Below are 16,518 nucleotides of genomic sequence, written 5' to 3'. Positions count from 1 at the left end.
GACTCGAGTCCACACCTCTGGAGCCCGGTAACAGCCGAGATCTTGGGCTTTACTGGAGCGCTCCTTTCCAACGAGTGCCCCCCCTCCTCTCCCCACCGCCCCCACAACCACGACCTCGAGTCATATGCTATGATGGGAATATCTCATCATGTGATATCATGATTAGAATATCTCACAATGTGATATCATGATGGGAATATCTCACAATAGAGAGAAATTTACACCATTGAAACCTCATTTGCCAGTAACAAAATATGATAATTGGTGTTTTACCCTTTTATCTGGCAACAAAACTGACACCTTTTTTTTTACAAAGAGTCATGTTTGCAGGTATTGTGGTCAATGCAAACATGACTCCTTGTAAAAAAAGTGTCAGTTTTGTTGCCAGATAAAAGGGTCAAAAACAATGATCATATTTTGTTACTGGCAAATGAGGTTCCAATGGTGTAAATTTCTCTCTCTCTCTCGGATTTGCAAGTGCGGCGTTTGGACCGTGTTGACGTTCACATGTGCCCATGTAAAATCGTAATGTTGTTGACATGCCCCATCGGGACAGAGAGTTCAAGAATATTTGCCCTTTGTGCAGCAATGGCTCGGCTTTCAGCTCGGGGTGGTAACACTATCGGTCTCACGCCGGGTCTCACCGACCCAGGGCTCGAGCAAGAGGGTGCATACTGGGTGTGGTGTGCCGGCAGACACAGATTAAAATAAAGTTCATCGTGCCGCATAACGAGATTGGTGTGATTCAGTTCAGTTTCATTTATTAGGATTTACCTTGAGAGCCATTCGGCTCTTGATTTGGGTGCAACCGCAACAAACAATAACATTTCGATTTAAAGCTTTCGTGACTGCAGGGATTCATCTTCTTGGTTCTTTCGGTAAAGTCACGTAGAAGGGAAATAATAAAATAATAAAACATAATTAAATAATTCTCACGACGTTTCGGCCACAACGCAAGCAGCCGTCCTCAGGTGAAGACCAGGTCTGTCGGGGAGACAGCGTCTGAATGGTCTTCACCTGAGGACGGCTGCTTGCGTTGTGGCCGAAACGTCGTGAGAATTATTTTATTATGTTTTATTTTTATTATTTTATTATTTCCCTTCTAAGTGACTTTACCGAAAGAACCAAGAAGATGAATCCCTGCTGCAGTCACGAAAGCTTTAAATCGAAAGTTAGTCGATCTTACAGCGAGCGTGATAGGGGCAACGTGTAGGTACAGCCACCTTCTCCCGCACGTCTGGGCAACGTGGAAGAGTAGGCCAATTAACCACGATGGGGATTCGTTCCTTTATCCGCCAGCAGTGGCGTGAGCCGGACATTGCAGGGCTGCGCCTTCAGCTTCAGCAACGATCACGTGACGGTCGCCCCGCACTCGGCACGTGACTGAAGCAGGAGGGGCGGGGGGAGGGGGAGGAGTCTCGTATAGCCCCGCCCACCATAACCACGCCTCTCATAGCTCCTCCCCCTCGGCTACCGCCTCTCTGATTGGCGCAGACATCTAGACACGCCCCCCCCCCTTTAAACTACGCCCACACGCGTGGCCCCGCCTTCAGACACGGCCCCTCCAGTTGCCACGCTTCCCTTTAGCCCCGCCCCCTGTAACTAGCCCCGCCCCCTGCAACTAGCCCCGCCCCCTGTAACTAGCCCCACCCCCTGTAACTAGCCCCGCCCCCTGTAACTAGCCCCGCCCCCTGGAAGCCCCGCCCCCTGGAACTAGCCCCGCCCCCTGTAACTAGCCCCGCCCACCCCCTGGAAGCCCCGCCCCCTGTAACTAGCCCCGCTCATCCCCTGGAAGCCCCGCCCCCTGTAACTAGCCCCGCCCCCTGTAACTAGCCCCGCCCACCCCCTGGAAGCCCCGCCCCCTGTAACTAGCCCCGCCCCCTGCAACTAGCCCCGCCCCCTGCAACTAGCCCCGCCCCCTGTAACTAGCCCCGCCCCCTGTAACTAGCCCCGCTCCCTGCAACTAGCCCCGCCCCCTGTAACTAGCCCCGCCCCCTGTAACTAGCCCCGCCCCCTGCAACTAGCCCCGCCCCCTGTAACTAGCCCCGCCCCCTGCAACTAGCCCCGCCCCCTGTAACTAGCCCCGCCCCCTGCAACTAGCCCCGCCCCCTGTAACTAGCCCCGCCCCCTGTAACTAGCCCCGCCCCCTGTAACTAGCCCCGCCCCCTGTAACTAGCCCCGCCCCTTCGTAACCCCCCCCCGCTTAACGGCCGGGCCCGTGACCTTGCGGCGGTGTCAAACGTGGATGCGGGGTGCAACTGGTCACTTGCAAGGTCGGAAATAGCCGCAGCGACAGCGGTAACAACAACAAACAAACGAACCACAGTAGCTGGCTGCTGCCATTCCAGCTGGAGATGTAACCGCGACTGTTAACGATCAACAACCCAGTCATGTGTTGAGCGGTGCGGTGGTGGGTGGGTGGGCGAGTGGCTATGTGGGCTGCCCTGTCGAGGACGCGTGGCCTGCTTCACGCCACGGCCTTCGATTCCCGGGCGCGGCACCTCGCCGCCCGCTTAGAACCTCCCAGGTTGCAGCCAGAGTCAACCCTGCCTGAGTCGACCCTGCCCGAGTCGACCCTCCCCGCAGAGGCCTGCCGGACAAGCCGTCTCAACTTCCCGCAGCGGGGCGTTGACCACGACCCGTCGCCCATGGACCCCGACCCCCGGGGCCTCACCCCCCCCCAGCGGCCCCCCACGGCGGCCCTCGGAGGCCCACGGGCCCGGGCGAGCCCCTGGCCGAGCGACGGCGGCCGCCGGCTCGTCGTCTCGTCGACGGGGAGACGCGAGGAAGACAAAGACGGCTGTGGCGAGGAGTTGTGGGGGGCCGCGCTGAGGGCCGCCGTCGATGCTGGGCCTCGGGCGGCAGCTCGTGGGGAAGCCGAGGGCCTCGGGGCGGAGGAGGCCGCTGCGGAGCTGGCTCGGTGCTACGCGGCCCTGGGGCCCTCAGGCCGCCGGGGCCTGCTGAGAGCCCTGGCCAGAGACCCCCACGGGGTCGACCACGAAGCGGCGGCCACGCTGGCGGGCAGCGTGGCGCGCATGCAGGTGGGACGTGTGGTGGTGGTGGTGGTGTGTGTGGTGATGGTGGTGGTGAGTGGTGGTGGTGGGACGTGTGGTGGTGGTGGTGTGTGTGTGTGTGTGTGGTGGGGGGTGGTAGTGGGGGGACGTGTGGTGGTGGTTGTGTGTGTGTGTGGTGTGTGATGGTGGTGGTGGGACGTGTGGTGGTGGTTGTGTGTGTGTGTGGTGTGTGATGGTGGTGGTGGGACGTGTGGTGGTGGTTGTGTGTGTGTGTGGTGTGTGATGGTGGTGGTGGGACGTGTGGTGGTGGTTGTGTGTGTGTGTGGTGTGTGATGGTGGTGGGGGGTGGTGGTGGTGGGACGTGTGGTGGTGGTGGTGGTGTGTGGTGGGGGGTGGGGGGTGGTAGTGGTGGTGTGTGGTGGGGGGTGGTAGTGGTGGGACGTGTGGTGGTTGGTTGTGTGTGTGTGGTGTGTGTGGTGGGGGGTGGTAGTGGTGGGACGTGTGGTGGTGGTGTTGGTGTGTGTGGTGTGTGGTGGGGGGTGGTAGTGGTGGGACGTGTGGTGGTGGTGTGTGTGTGGTGTGTGGTGGGATTGTGGTAGTGGTGGGACGTGTGGTGGTGGTGGTGTGTGTGGTGTGTGGTGGGGGGTGGTAGTGGTGGGACGTGTGGTGGTGGTGGTGGTGTGTGTGGTGGGGGGTGGTAGTGGTGGGACGTGTGGTGGTGGTGTGTGTGTGTGGTGTGTGGTGGTGGTGTGTGATGGTGGGAGTTGGTGGTGGTGTGTGATGGTGGGGGGTGGTGGTGGTTGGTGGTGGTGTGTGATGGTGGTGGTTGGTGGTGGTGTATGTGGTGGTGGTGTGTGATGGTGGGAGTTTGTGGTGGTGTGTAATGGTGGTGGTTGGTGGGTTGGTGGTGGTGTGTGATGGTGGTGGTTGGTGGTGGTGTGTGATGGTGGTGGTGTGTGATGGTGGTGGTTGGTGGTGGTGTGTGATGGTGGTGGTGTGTGATGGTGGTGGTTGGTGGTGTTGGTGGTGGTGGTTGGTGGTGTTGATTGGTGGTGTGTAATGGTGGTGGTTGGTAGTGGGTGGTTGTGGGTGGTGGTGGGTGGTAGTGGGTGGTTGTGGGTGGTGGTGGGTGGTGGTGGGTGGTTGGTGGTGGTGGTTGGTGGTGGTGTTGATTGGTGGTGGTGGTTGGTGGTGGTGTTGGTTGGTGGTGGTGGTTGGTGGTGTTGATTGGTGGTGTGTGATGGTGGTGTGTGATGGTGGTGGTTGGTAGTGAGTGGTGGTGGTTGTATTGGTTGGTGGTGGCTGGTGGTGGTGGTGGTGGTGTGTGATGGTGGTGGTGTGTGATGGTGGTGGTGTGTGATAGGTGGTGGTGGTTGGTAGTGGTGGGTGGTGGGGGTGGTGATTGATGGTGGTAGTGGGTAGGTGGTTGTGGGTGGTGGTTGTGGGTGGTTGGTGGTGGTTGGTATGTGGTGGTTGATGGTGGTGATGGTTAATGGTGGTTGGTGGTGGTGGTGGTTGATGGTGGTGGTGGTTGGTGATTGGTGGTGATAGTTGGTGGTGGTGTTGATTTGTGGTATGTAATGTTGGTGGTTGGTAGTAGATGGTGGTTGGTGGGTGGTGGTTGTGGGTGGTTGGTGGTGGTTGGTGGTGTGTGTGATAGGTGGTGGTGGTTGGTAGTGGTTGGCGGTGGTGGTTGTGGGTGGTTGGTGGTGGTGGGTTGTGTTGGGTGGTGTTGGTTGGTGGTGGCGTTGGTTGGTGGTGGTGTTGGTTGGTGGTGGTGTTGGTTGGTGGTGGTGGTGGTTGATGGTGGGTGGTGGTTGGTTGTGGTGGTGGTTGGTGGTAGTGGGTGGTTGGTGGTGGTTGTGGTGGTTGTTGGTGGTGGCGGTGGGTGGGGGTTGGTCGTGGTGGTGGTGGTTGGTCGGTGGTTGGTGGTTGTTGGTGGTTGGCGTGCGTGACCAGAAATCCGGGCGACACGAGTTCGATTCCCGGCTCGCGGCCACCAACACGAGTGACGATTATCTGAACCGGTCTTGGGCCTTCCCCTAGCTCCACTCAGCCTCAATTGGTGCGATGTGTAAAAAAAAAACATCGTCACCGGGGAGTCAAAGGCGGCCGAGCGTGGACCTCGTGTACCACAGTGCCGGCCTTCATAGGTGCAGCTCGCCAACAGCACTTGACCCTACAGTCTGTTACAGGCTACACCGTGGAGGGGGGAGGGATCTTCGTCATTTTCTATGTACGCTGAACTTCTTCCACAGCAAACCGTGCAAATCGGAGGTGTGGAGTGGGAGGGGGTGAAGGACAACAAACTAAACAACAAACAAAAATCAGCCTCTAAACAAATGAGCTTTAGTGATAGATTTTTACCCTTTCAAAAACCTACCACTATATTTTGCCGCTGTTAAAGGAGGTCTCATAGTGCAAATGAGCTTTGTCGACCTCGACGGCGATACAAAAAAAGTGCCACGGCTCCGGAAGCTTCCTAATAATCGTAAGGGGGGGCCCGCCCCCCTCTCCGCACGCAGGGAGAGGGAACGCGAGACCCGGCCACTCTGCTGCAGGCCGAGGAGAGGCTGCGTCAGGCCCTCGCCCCGCGCTACAAACACCTCCTGGTGCGTCTCAGTCGTCTGGAGGGAGGCGTCAAGCTGCTGGTGGACATGCGTGCCGACGCGCTCGCCGCCGTGGCGGCCCGGGACGTGGCCGATGGGCCCCACCTCAAGGCGAGTGGCCACGGGGGGTTCCACGGTGAGAGCGGTGGCTCTGGTGGTGGACCGCGGGGTGGTCTACTGGACCACCACGGTGAAAATCACCACTCTCATAGCAGATCCATCACCCTCACCACCACCGCCACCATTCTCATCAACAGTTCCATCACCCTCACCACCACCTTCACCACCACCATTCTCATCAGCAGATCCATCACCCTCACCACCATCACCACCATTCTCATCAGCAGATCCATCACCCTCACCACCATCACCACCATTCTCATCAGCAGATCTATCACCCTCACCACCACCTTCACCACCACCACCACCACCATTCTCATCAGCAGTGCCATCACCCTCACCACCACCACCATTCTCATCAACAGCTTCATCAGCACCACCACCATCACCACCATTCTCATCTGCAGTTCCATCACCCTCACCACCATCCTTCTCATCAGCAGTTCCATCACTCTCACCACCACCATCACCATTTTCATCAGCAGATCCATCACCGTCACCACCATCTTCACCACCACCACCACCACTCTCATCAGCAGTTCCATTAACCTCACCACCACCATTCTCATCAACAGCTTCATCAGCACCACCACCATCACCACCATTCTCATCTGCAGATCCATTACCCTCACCACCATCCTTCTCATCAGCTGTTCCATCACTCTCACCACCACCACCATTTTCATCAGCAGATCCATCACCCTCACCACCACCTTCACCACCACCACCACCACCATTCTCATCAGCAGATCCATCACCCTCACCACCACCTTCACCACCACCTTCACCACCACCACCACCACCTTCACCACCACCACCACCACCATTCTCATCAGCAGTTCCATCAACCTCACCACCACCATCACCACCATTGTCATCAACAGCTTCATGAGCACCACCACCATCACCACCATTCTCATCAGCATCACATCCCTGGCAACCCCTTATCAGTGCCCTACCTTATTACAGACCAACTCAGACCTTAATGGTCACCCATTGCCCCTAACAAATCTCAACGTTGCTCCTACAAAGTCCCATCATCACGAGGGTGAAACGCAAACAAATAGACGGATTCTTTTTGTTGCCCGCATCGAAACGGCTGTACGCCGTATGGACCTGAAAACTCGATTTCCCTGTACAAGAATACGGGGTGAACCGTGTGGGTTGATAGCGATGTGCTCTAGACCACACTGAGAACCACTGTTCTAGACTACACTGTGAGAAACACTGCTCTAGACCACACTGAGAACCACAGCTCTAGATCACGTTGTGCGAACCACTGTTCTAGACCACACTGAGAACTACTGTTCTAGACTACACTGTGAGAACCACTGCTCTAGATGACGCTGTGCGAATCACTGTTGCTACCTCTGCTGTTGCTGCTGTTGCTGCTGTTGCTGCTGTTGCTACCTCTGCTGTTGCTGCTGTTGCTACCTCTGCTGTTGCTGCTGTTGCTACCTCTGCTGTTGCTGCTGTTGCTACCTCTGCTGTTGCTGCTGTTGCTGCTGTTGCTACCTCTGCTGTTGCTGCTGTTGCTACCTCTGCTGTGCTGCTGTGCTACCTCTGCTGTTGCTGCTGTTGCTACCTCTGCTGTTGCTGCTGTTGCTACCTCTGCTGTTGCTGCTGTGCTACCTCTGCTTGCTGCTGTTGCTACCTCTGCTGTGCTGCTGTTGCTACCTCTGCTGTTGCTGCTGTTGCTACCTCTGCTGTTGCTGCTGTTGCTACCTCTGCTGTTGCTGCTGTTGCTGCTGTTGCTACCTCTGCTGTTGCTGCTGTTGCTACCTCTGCTGTTGCTGCTGTTGCTACCTCTGCTGTTGCTGCTGTTGCTACCTCTGCTGTTGCTGCTGTTGCTACCTCTGCTGTTGCTGCTGTTGCTACCTCTGCTGTTGCTGCTGTTGCTACCTCTGCTGTTGCTGCTGTTGCTACCTCTGCTGTTGCTGCTGTTGCTGCTGTTGCTACCTCTGCTGTTGCTGCTGTTGCTGCTGTTGCTACCTCTGCTGTTGCTGCTGTTGCTGCTGTTGCTACCTCTGCTGTTGCTGCTGTTGCTACCTCTGCTGTTGCTGCTGTTGCTACCTCTGCTGTTGCTGCTGTTGCTACCTCTGCTGTTGCTGCTGTTGCTACCTCTGCTGTTGCTGCTGTTGTTGCTACCCTCTGATGTTGCTGCTGCTGTTGCTGCTGTTGCTACTGTTGCTGCTGTTGCTGCTGTTGCTACCTCTGCTGTTGCTGCTGTTGCTACCTCTGCTGTTGCTGCTGTTGCTGCTGCTACCTCTGCTGTTGCTGCTGTTGCTACCTCTGATGTTGCTGCTGCTGTTGCTGCTGTTGCTACTGTTGCTGCTGTTGCTGCTGTTGCTACCTCTGATGTTGCTGCTGTTTCTACCTCTGCTGTTGCTGCTGTTGCTACCTCTGCTGTTGCTGCTGTTGCTACCTCTGATGTTGCTGCTGTTGCTGCTGCTGCTACCTCTGCTGTTGCTACCTATGCTGTTGCTGCTGTTGCTACCTCTGATGTTGCTGCTGTTTCTACCCCTGCTGTTGCTGCTGTTGCTATCTCTGCTGTTGCTGCTGTTGTTACCTCTGCTGTTGCTGCTGTTGCTATCTCTGCTGTTGCTATTGCTGCTGCTGTTACTAGGAGCTGGCCATGGTGCTGAAGGCGCTGCTGTCCGAGTGGTTCTCAATTGGACTCCTGCATCTGGAGAGAGTCACGTGGCAGTCCCCGTGTGACATGCTGCAGAAGATTGCACAGTGGGTAGCGCCCACACAACCCACCCAACGCACAACACCGCTTCAGTAGTAATAGGTTTTTACCCTTTCAACTGGTACAAAAACTGACACCTTTATACAAGGCATCATGTTTGCAATAACGACAACACAAGCAGTCAAAATGCAAACAAAAAGAAACAACTTTGATCATGGTAATGATATGCACTGTCCTTGAAGTTGATTGGTCCACACCCGAGACAGCTTTTCTTAGAGCCTAGTCTCCATTGGTGTTGGACCAGATGACGCCAAAAGGCGTACAGCTCAAAAACAGCGCACTATCAGAGTATTGAGAGCTCGGGGTAAGCATAAACATGATGCCTTGTATAAAGGTGTCAGTTTTTGTACCAGTTGAAAGGGTAAAAACCTATTACTATATTTTGCCACTGGTAAAGGAGATGTCTCATAGTGCAAACACCCCCTCACTTTCGCTGTGCCGTCACCATAGTTGGGCCATCACTATAGGCTGGCCATCACTATAGGCTGGCCATCACTATAGGCTGGCCATCACCGTAGCCGCGCCGGCCTTCGCAGGTGCCGCTCGCCGACAGCACTTGCCCCGGCGACGCGCGAGGGCTACCCGGGGTACCTCTGTGCGTGCGTAGGTACGAGGCGGTGCACCCGGTGCGCCACTGGACGGACATGCGGCGCCGCGTGGGGCCCTACCGCCGCTGCTTCGTCTTCACGCACGCCGCCATGCCCCGTGAGCCGCTCGTCGTACTGCACGTGGCGCTCACCGACGCCATCTCCAGCGACATCCGGGTACCGCCCGCTCGCTCGCCCGCTCACCCGCCTGCTCACCCACCCCCCTCGCCTGCTCGCCCACCCGCCCGCTCGCCCTGCCCGCTCGCTCGCTCGCCCGTTCACACACTCACCCGCTCGCTCGCCCGTTCACACACTCGACCCGCCCGCCCGCTCACCCGCCCACTCACCCGCTCACCCGCCCGTTCAACCGCTCACCCACTCCCCTCGCCTGTTCGCCCACCCACCCGCCCGCCCAATACCCGGCCCGCCCGCTTACCCGCCCGCCCGCGTGCGTGGGGGCGGCACGGGGGGCCACCGCCGGGTGCTGGCGGCTCTCCTTGTGCCGCCCCCATGGCGACAAGAGCCGGGCTGGGCACGATTTTCGACCCGGGTACCTTTTTCTGCGTGAGTTTGTGCGGATCTACACCCCCCCCATACCCACCCCCTGCCCCCCCCCCCCCCGTTCTTGAGAGTGTGGGTGAGTGTGAAAGTATGTGAGAGTGAGTGAGAGAGAGTGAGAGAGAGTGAGAGAGTGTGTGAAAGAGTGTGAGAGAGAGTGAGTGAGAGAGTGTGTGAAAGTGAGTGTTAGTGTGGGAGAGTATGAGAGAGAGTGAGTGAGAGAGTGTGTGGAAGTGAGTGTGTGAGAGAGTGTGAGAGAGTGTGAGAGAGTGTGAGAGAGTGTGAGAGAGTGTGAGAGAGTGTGAGAGAGTGTGAGAGAGTGTGTGAGAGAGTCTGTGGGAGTGTGTGGGAGTGTGTGGGAGAGTGTGTGAGAGTGTGTGAGAGTGTGTGAGATTGAGTGAGAGTGTGAGTGAGAGTGGCCAGAACATGCCGATGCTGAAAGAGACTCGAGTTGAGAGAAGCAAGATCGCCCCCTAGTGACAGGCCAGGTGCCGAGTCCCCCTCGTGCCCCGCAGGGACAGCTGCCACCGGGGGTGCCCTCTCAAACGTGTGGAGCGCTCTCAGACTCAGCGCTGAGGAGGGCAGCTCACGATCGCCACGAGCATCGATGGCTGTCGCTGCTAGCCCCACCCTGCCTCGTCCTCCCTCCCTCCCTCCCTCCTCCCTTTCTAATTCTCCCATCCCACTCCCCTCTTTACCCCTCCTCCTGCATTATCATCTCTCCCCTCTCATCCCTCCTCCCTCCCCTCCTCCTCCCCTTTCCTCCCCCTCTTCCCCCTCCTCCCCCCTCCTCCCCCTCCTCCCCTTTTCTCCTCCAACCCACTCATTCTTCTCTCTCCCCTCTCATCACCCCTCCTCCCCTCCCCAATTCTCACTCATCCCTCCTGCTCCCCCCCTCCCCCCGCCCCGCTCAGTCCATCGTGCGTGAGTCTCCCACGGCCGCCACCCCGGGCCCTGCGACCCCAGCGGCCCCAGCGGCCCCCGCGGGAATCGTCGCGCCCCCCGAGGACGCAGGCAGAGTCCGGGCGGCCGTCTTCTACTCCATCAGCGCCACCCAGCGCGGCCTGCAGGGCATCGACCTGGGCCACCACCTCATCAAGCACGTGGTGCGCCAGCTGCAGGTGAGGGGTTGGGGGTGAGCTCGCGGTAACGCCGGTGTGACGGTAAACCAGAGGTCGCAACCGGGTACCCCCCTAGGGTACCCCCCTAGGGCTCGCCACGCTGGGTTACAAGTGGATGTTGATCAGGAGGACAACAGCGTTGGGTACGGACTTCAGGGTTTATTAACGCCACGTAGCCGGGGATTACGGGAGTTTACACTCGGAGAAATGTGAGGTTCAGTTCACCTTCCCCACCTCCTTATGTGCCCCCTGATGGCAAGGCTACGACCACTTGTGATGACTTACTACGTTCAGGAAGAGCCGCGAACTACTCTGGGGGTCCTGACAAGAGTTTGAGGCACAGCGGTGGCAGGAGATGTTAACTCCCTCGCCTGGTACGCAGGAGGTCGTGGGTTCGATCCCGACCCTGACGCCTGCTGCTGTATATTTGGAGTTTGCGTCTCTCTCTCTCATCATCATCACGGTGGCTAGGAGATGTTAACTCCCTCGCCTGGTGCACAGGAGGTCGTGGGTTCGATCCCGACCCTGACGCCTGCTGCTGTATATTTGGAGTTTGTGGTGTCTCTCTCATCATCATCATCACGGTGGCTAGGAGATATTGATTACCTCGCCTGATACACAGGAGGTCGTGGGTTAGATCCAGACCCTGCCTCCTGCTGCTGCTGTGTATTTGGAGTCTGCGTCTCTCTCACTCATCATCATTATCATCACGGTGGCTAGGAGATGTTGACTACCTCGCCTGATGTACAGGAGGTCGTGGGTTCGATCCTGACCCTGACGCCTGCTGCTCTATATTTAGAGCTTGCGTGTCTCTCTCTCATCATTATCACGGTGGCTAGGAGATGTTAACATCACCCTTGTTAACATCTTCTAGCCACCATGGGCTAGGAGATGTTAACAAGGGAGCCGGAGAGGTAACGCTCAATCCCCCACCCCCCCGTACGGCAAGGGGACATTAACCCGATTCTAGATTTGAAGCTTTCGTAACTGCAAGGCATATTCTTAGATTTTTTCGGTAAAGTCACAAAGGTAAAAAATGTAAAAAACTCTAACAGATAGGTGAAAAAAACCTAAGAATATGCCTTGCAGTCACGAAAGCTTCAAATCTAGAATTAATACCCTCTACGGGGAGGAATTCCACCTATCTGTTAGAGTTTTTTTAATTTTTTACCTACCTGACTTTACCGAAAAAACCTGAGGACATGAACCCGCTTGCTGTACTGTCCTGGCACGCCAGGAGATGGCGCCCCACAGTTAAGGAGGGAGCCTCACAAGTTAGCGCCCTGCTGCGCGACGAACCCGGCAATGGTGACGATTATCCGAAGCGGTCCTGGGCCTCCCCTAGGTCGACTCAGCCTCAATCGAGTTCCTGGTGCGATGTGTAAAAAACATTTCCACTTGGCTGGGCGTGGTGCTGGCCACCCGCCCATCCCGTGTGCCGTTCAGTCTGTTAATTCTACACGGGGGCATCTTTGCCTTTGATTCCACAAACTCTCGCTGCCTCCACTGTGCACGTGTGGCCTGCTATGACCCCCCCCCAGAGGTCGCAACTGGGTACCCGATACCCGTACCCTACCCGATACCCAGCTACCGTACCCGGCTGGGTACGGGTAGCCATTTGCGACCCTGGTGCAGCCGGGTACGGGTACGGTACGGGTAGGCCGTGAGTCACTGGTGAGTCACCGTTTGTCACTCATTTCGGGTAGGGTATGGGTACGGGTTGGAAACGGGAACCCGTACCCGGCCGGGTATGGGAACGGGTACCCATTTGCGACCCTGGTGCGGCCGGGTACGGGTAAGGAATCAAAACCCGTTTGCGACCTCTGCTCCCCCCCCCCCCCCCCCCCCCCCCCCCGCAAGGCGGAGTTCCCGTCGACGCTGCGCGACTTCTCCAGCCTTTCTCCGATCCCGGGATTCACGCGCTGGCTCGCGGGCGTGCTGGCCTCGTACGACCCGCGACCCCTGACCTCGGTCACCCCCCTCCCGCCCTCGCCCTCCTCCAACCCCGAAGAGGCCGCCCGCCGCCCTCCCGCCCTTCCTGCTGCCCGACGAGGCGGCCAAGTTGGAAGCCCTCACTGGCCTCCCGGCCGTCTCGGCGTTGCGCGCGGCGCTCTCGCGCTCGCACAGCTGCCCCGACGACTCGGACAAAGACGGCGGCGGCGGCGGCGGCGGCGGGGGAACGACGGACTGGAGCCGGCGCGGCCTCCCTGGACTGGTGGCGCCGCGGCGATCTGCGCGAGGCGATGCGCGCGCCGCTCACGCGTCTCTGCGCGCGCTACCTGGTGGGCGAGCGTCGCCGCGGCCGGGCGCTCGACCCCGTGGCGCACTTCCACCTGCGCAACGGCGCCGAGGCCTGGCGCCTCAACTGGATGGCGGACGCGTCGCCGCGGGCCCTCCGCTCCTCGGCGGGCCTCATGGCCAACTACCGCTACTGGCCGGAGCGGACGGTGCGCAACGCCGCCGACTACGAGCGGCACGGGCGCGCCCCGGCGTCCGCCGACGTGGCGGCGCTGGCGGCGGCGGCGGCGGCGGCGGGGGGGACCACGGCGCCAGCAAGCTGTGACGACGGCGCCAGCAAGCTGTGACGACGACGCCAGCAAGCTGTGATGACGACACCTGCAAGCTGTGATGACGACACCAGCAAGCTGTGACGACAGCAGCAAGCTGTGACGACAGCAGCAAGCTGTGACGATGACAACAACAAGCTGTGACGACGACGCCAGCAAGCTGTGATGACGACACCAGCAAGCTGTGATGACGACACCAGCAAGCTGTGACCACGGCGCCAGCAAGCTGTGATGACGACACCAGCAAGCTGTGATGACGACACCAGCAAGCTGTGACCACGGCGCCAGCAAGCTGTGATGACGACACCAGCAAGCTGTGACGACGGCGGTGGCGGCGATGACGGCGCTCGAGTGATCGTGGGTGCGACAGATACGGCGACGCTTGGGTTTGTGGAATTTTGTCGAAAGGGAAAAAAAAATTTGATTGATTTCAAGATTTCGTCGCGCGATCGTTTTAGCTGGCGTGCCCAAATGATTGTTTTAATTTAGAAAAAAAATCTAAATCTCCTTTGCGTTGAGATTTTACGGAGATCTTCACCACCCACCCACGCCCCCTAGTCATCACTCGAACCGCAGCCCCGATTCACAGGGACGCTGGGCGAAGGAATCGCCTGTGACGGCATGACGGTGCGGCGCGGCAATTTGTTCCCCGGTGGTCACCGCACGCGGTGGGGGGTGGAAGCGTCCGTGGTTCAACGGGTGCACAATCGTAAAAAATATTTACGAGTTAAGATTTAGTTAAAAGGTTAATTTTAATAATTGCGTGATAATTGCATACGGCAGGACATGGTCTAATATCCGAACTCTGTGCTATTAATAAGCTTTGCACACCAGCCTTTGCTTTAAAATGTACCGGCCCATGCGGTCGCGTGTCCTACAGCAGTCCAGAGAATACTACGGTCATTCTCCACGGGAGGTAAACACGCCGAAGCTGAGCAGGGGTGTGAACCTGGGGGGGGGCCAACGCTGCGCGGGGAATCGGCGCTTCTCCACCTTCACCGCAACCCCCCGCGTTGGCCGGCTCGGTGAAAAGCGCGCGCGGACAACAATCCCCCGGGCCCCAATCCCGGCATACCCGCGCCGCGGACGCTTCGAGCGGGCTGCCCCGATCCCGGCTGCCCCGCTTCCGGCTGCCCCGATCCCTGCTGCCCCGCTCCCGGCTGCTCCGTGGCGCGTTGGCGGAGGGAGGAGCCGGGTTTTTTGCGACTTTTTTGCCGAGAACGGGACGGAGGCTTGCGCGAGTAAAAGTAAGAAAAAAAGGAAATAAAACATTTCACTGAACAACGCAACGAGAGTGCTTGTCGCACGTGACTGTGACCCCGCCAATGAGTCATCCGCGGTTGAGGAGCTTTCGGTGGTTCGTGCACCAGCGGCCGGGCCTGGTCAGTACGGCGAGTCCTCGCCCGGCTGTTTGGTGACGTCGCGTAGACAGCTCGCGCCGGACTGCTTCCTTGAGCTGCGTGGCCGAGCGGTGTGGAAATTCTGGGTACACGCGCACGGAATGACACGGTACGCCCCCCCCCCCCCCCCGACGTCTCGCCGCGTACGCCGTGAATCTCGCCGAACGCTCGCCGTCTGGCACTGTGTCGCGCGGCGAAATAACCGCTCACCGCCAAAGACTTTCCGCTGCCACACTCGGGGCTGCTGTGACTACGCGCCGTCTGCTTCGCCCGCGGCGGGGGCGGTAGCAATACTGGCAAAGGAGGTCCCATGATGTAGATGCTCACCTAAACTATTTTGTATTTTACCAGGTAAGGCCCACTACCTGAGCTACGCAGCACTCTTTCACAAATGATCGCCCAATCAAGTGGCTTATTATCATCACCTGGAGATTGTGGACATTTATAGCAGCCAAAATACTCTCAAAACGCGTGACGTTGATTATAAATGTGGAGGGAAAAACCTGAGGACCTGGAGAAAAATCCACGACCTCCTGTACACCAAGCGAGGTACTCAACATCTCCTAGCCACCGTGATGATGATGAGAGAGAGACGCAAACTCCAAATATACAGCAGCAGGCGTCAGGGTCGGGATCGAACCCACGGCCTCCTGTACACCAGGCGAGGTAGTTAACATCTCCTAGCCACCGTGATGATGATGAGAGAGAGATGCAAACTCCCAATATACAACAACAGGCATCACGGTTGGGATCGAACCCACGACCTCCTGCACACCAGGCGAGGGAGTCAACATCTCGCCACCATGATGATGAGAGAGACGCAAACTCCACATATACAACAGGCGTCAGAGTTGGGATCGAACCCACGACCTCCTGTATACCAGGCGAGGTAGTTAACATCCCCCAGCGACTGTCGCCTTAACGTGCTGTAGGAACGGTCGCCATATGAATGTCGTTGTTGGAACGTCGCCGCTGTGGGAACGCCGCTGTCGGAACATCGCCGTAGAAACGCCGTCGTCGGAAGGTTGCCGCTGTAGGAACGCCGCTGTGGGAACGTCGGAGGAGGAATGTCGTCGGAGGAGGAACGTCGGAGGAGGAACGTCGGAGGAGGAACGTTGTCGGAGGAACGCCTTTGTTGGAACGTTGCCGCTGTAGGAACGCCGCTGTGGGAACGTCGGAGGAGGAATGCCGCTGTCGGAACGTTGCCGCTGTCGAAACGTTGCCACTGTAGGAACGCCGCTCTTGGGAACGCCGCCGTAGGAACGTCGCGAATGGCAAAGACACGGGGGAGGGCTGTCGTGTGACATTTATTGATTTAGTCCAAACAAACAGGGAGGTGGCGCTCAATCTCCTTGAGGGGAATCTCGTTCCGGTGATTTGCCACGCACGGAAGCTCGATGCCGATGGGGGGCCGGGGGGGGGGGGTCATCCGGACGGCCGCGTCGTCGTCACGGCGTTTTGACGCAACCACGACGGCAACGACGACGAAAACCACGACGGCAACCACGACCGAGAGCCAGGGATTGAATGAGCGAATTCTGTGGCTGGGACCTATGAAAAGACTACATTTTGAAAACGAACTTATTTTTAAATCCTTTATATTAAGTTCACTTGCTTGCTTGCGCGCTTACGACCGTGCAAATCTTTCGGTCGTTTTTTAACCCACTTCCCGTGATCCAATCGAGCTGACTATTTTGCACACAGACTCGTTGTGCGTGACAATTTATTTTCGTGCAAAAATATTTTCAAAATTTTCCACTTTTTAGGAAAAAAAAAATTCGTATTTAATT

The 16,518-nt window shown here is 57.9% G+C and overlaps 1 protein-coding gene across 1 annotated transcript; it reads left to right on the top strand.

Annotated features, from left to right (window-relative positions):
• Nucleotides 1-2,208: 2,208 nt before the first annotated feature.
• Nucleotides 2,209-15,884, top strand: MLYCD (malonyl-CoA decarboxylase). The gene is given in 7 exon segments (XM_061576310.1): nt 2,209-3,041; nt 5,540-5,734; nt 8,370-8,482; nt 9,103-9,259; nt 10,555-10,761; nt 12,622-12,882; nt 12,885-15,884. Coding segments are annotated over 7 exon segments (2,004 nt in total). The 5' UTR covers nt 2,209-2,432; the 3' UTR covers nt 13,347-15,884.
• Nucleotides 15,885-16,518: the final 634 nt, after the last annotated feature.

This window comes from Lethenteron reissneri, chromosome 60, assembly GCF_015708825.2.
Source record: "Lethenteron reissneri isolate LAM-NWPU_2019-01 chromosome 60, ASM1570882v1, whole genome shotgun sequence".
In the NCBI taxonomy this organism is placed as follows: Eukaryota; Metazoa; Chordata; class Hyperoartia; order Petromyzontiformes; family Petromyzontidae; genus Lethenteron; species Lethenteron reissneri.
The sequence above is the reverse complement of the archived record's forward strand: the minus strand, read 5'-3'. Positions and strand labels throughout refer to the sequence as shown.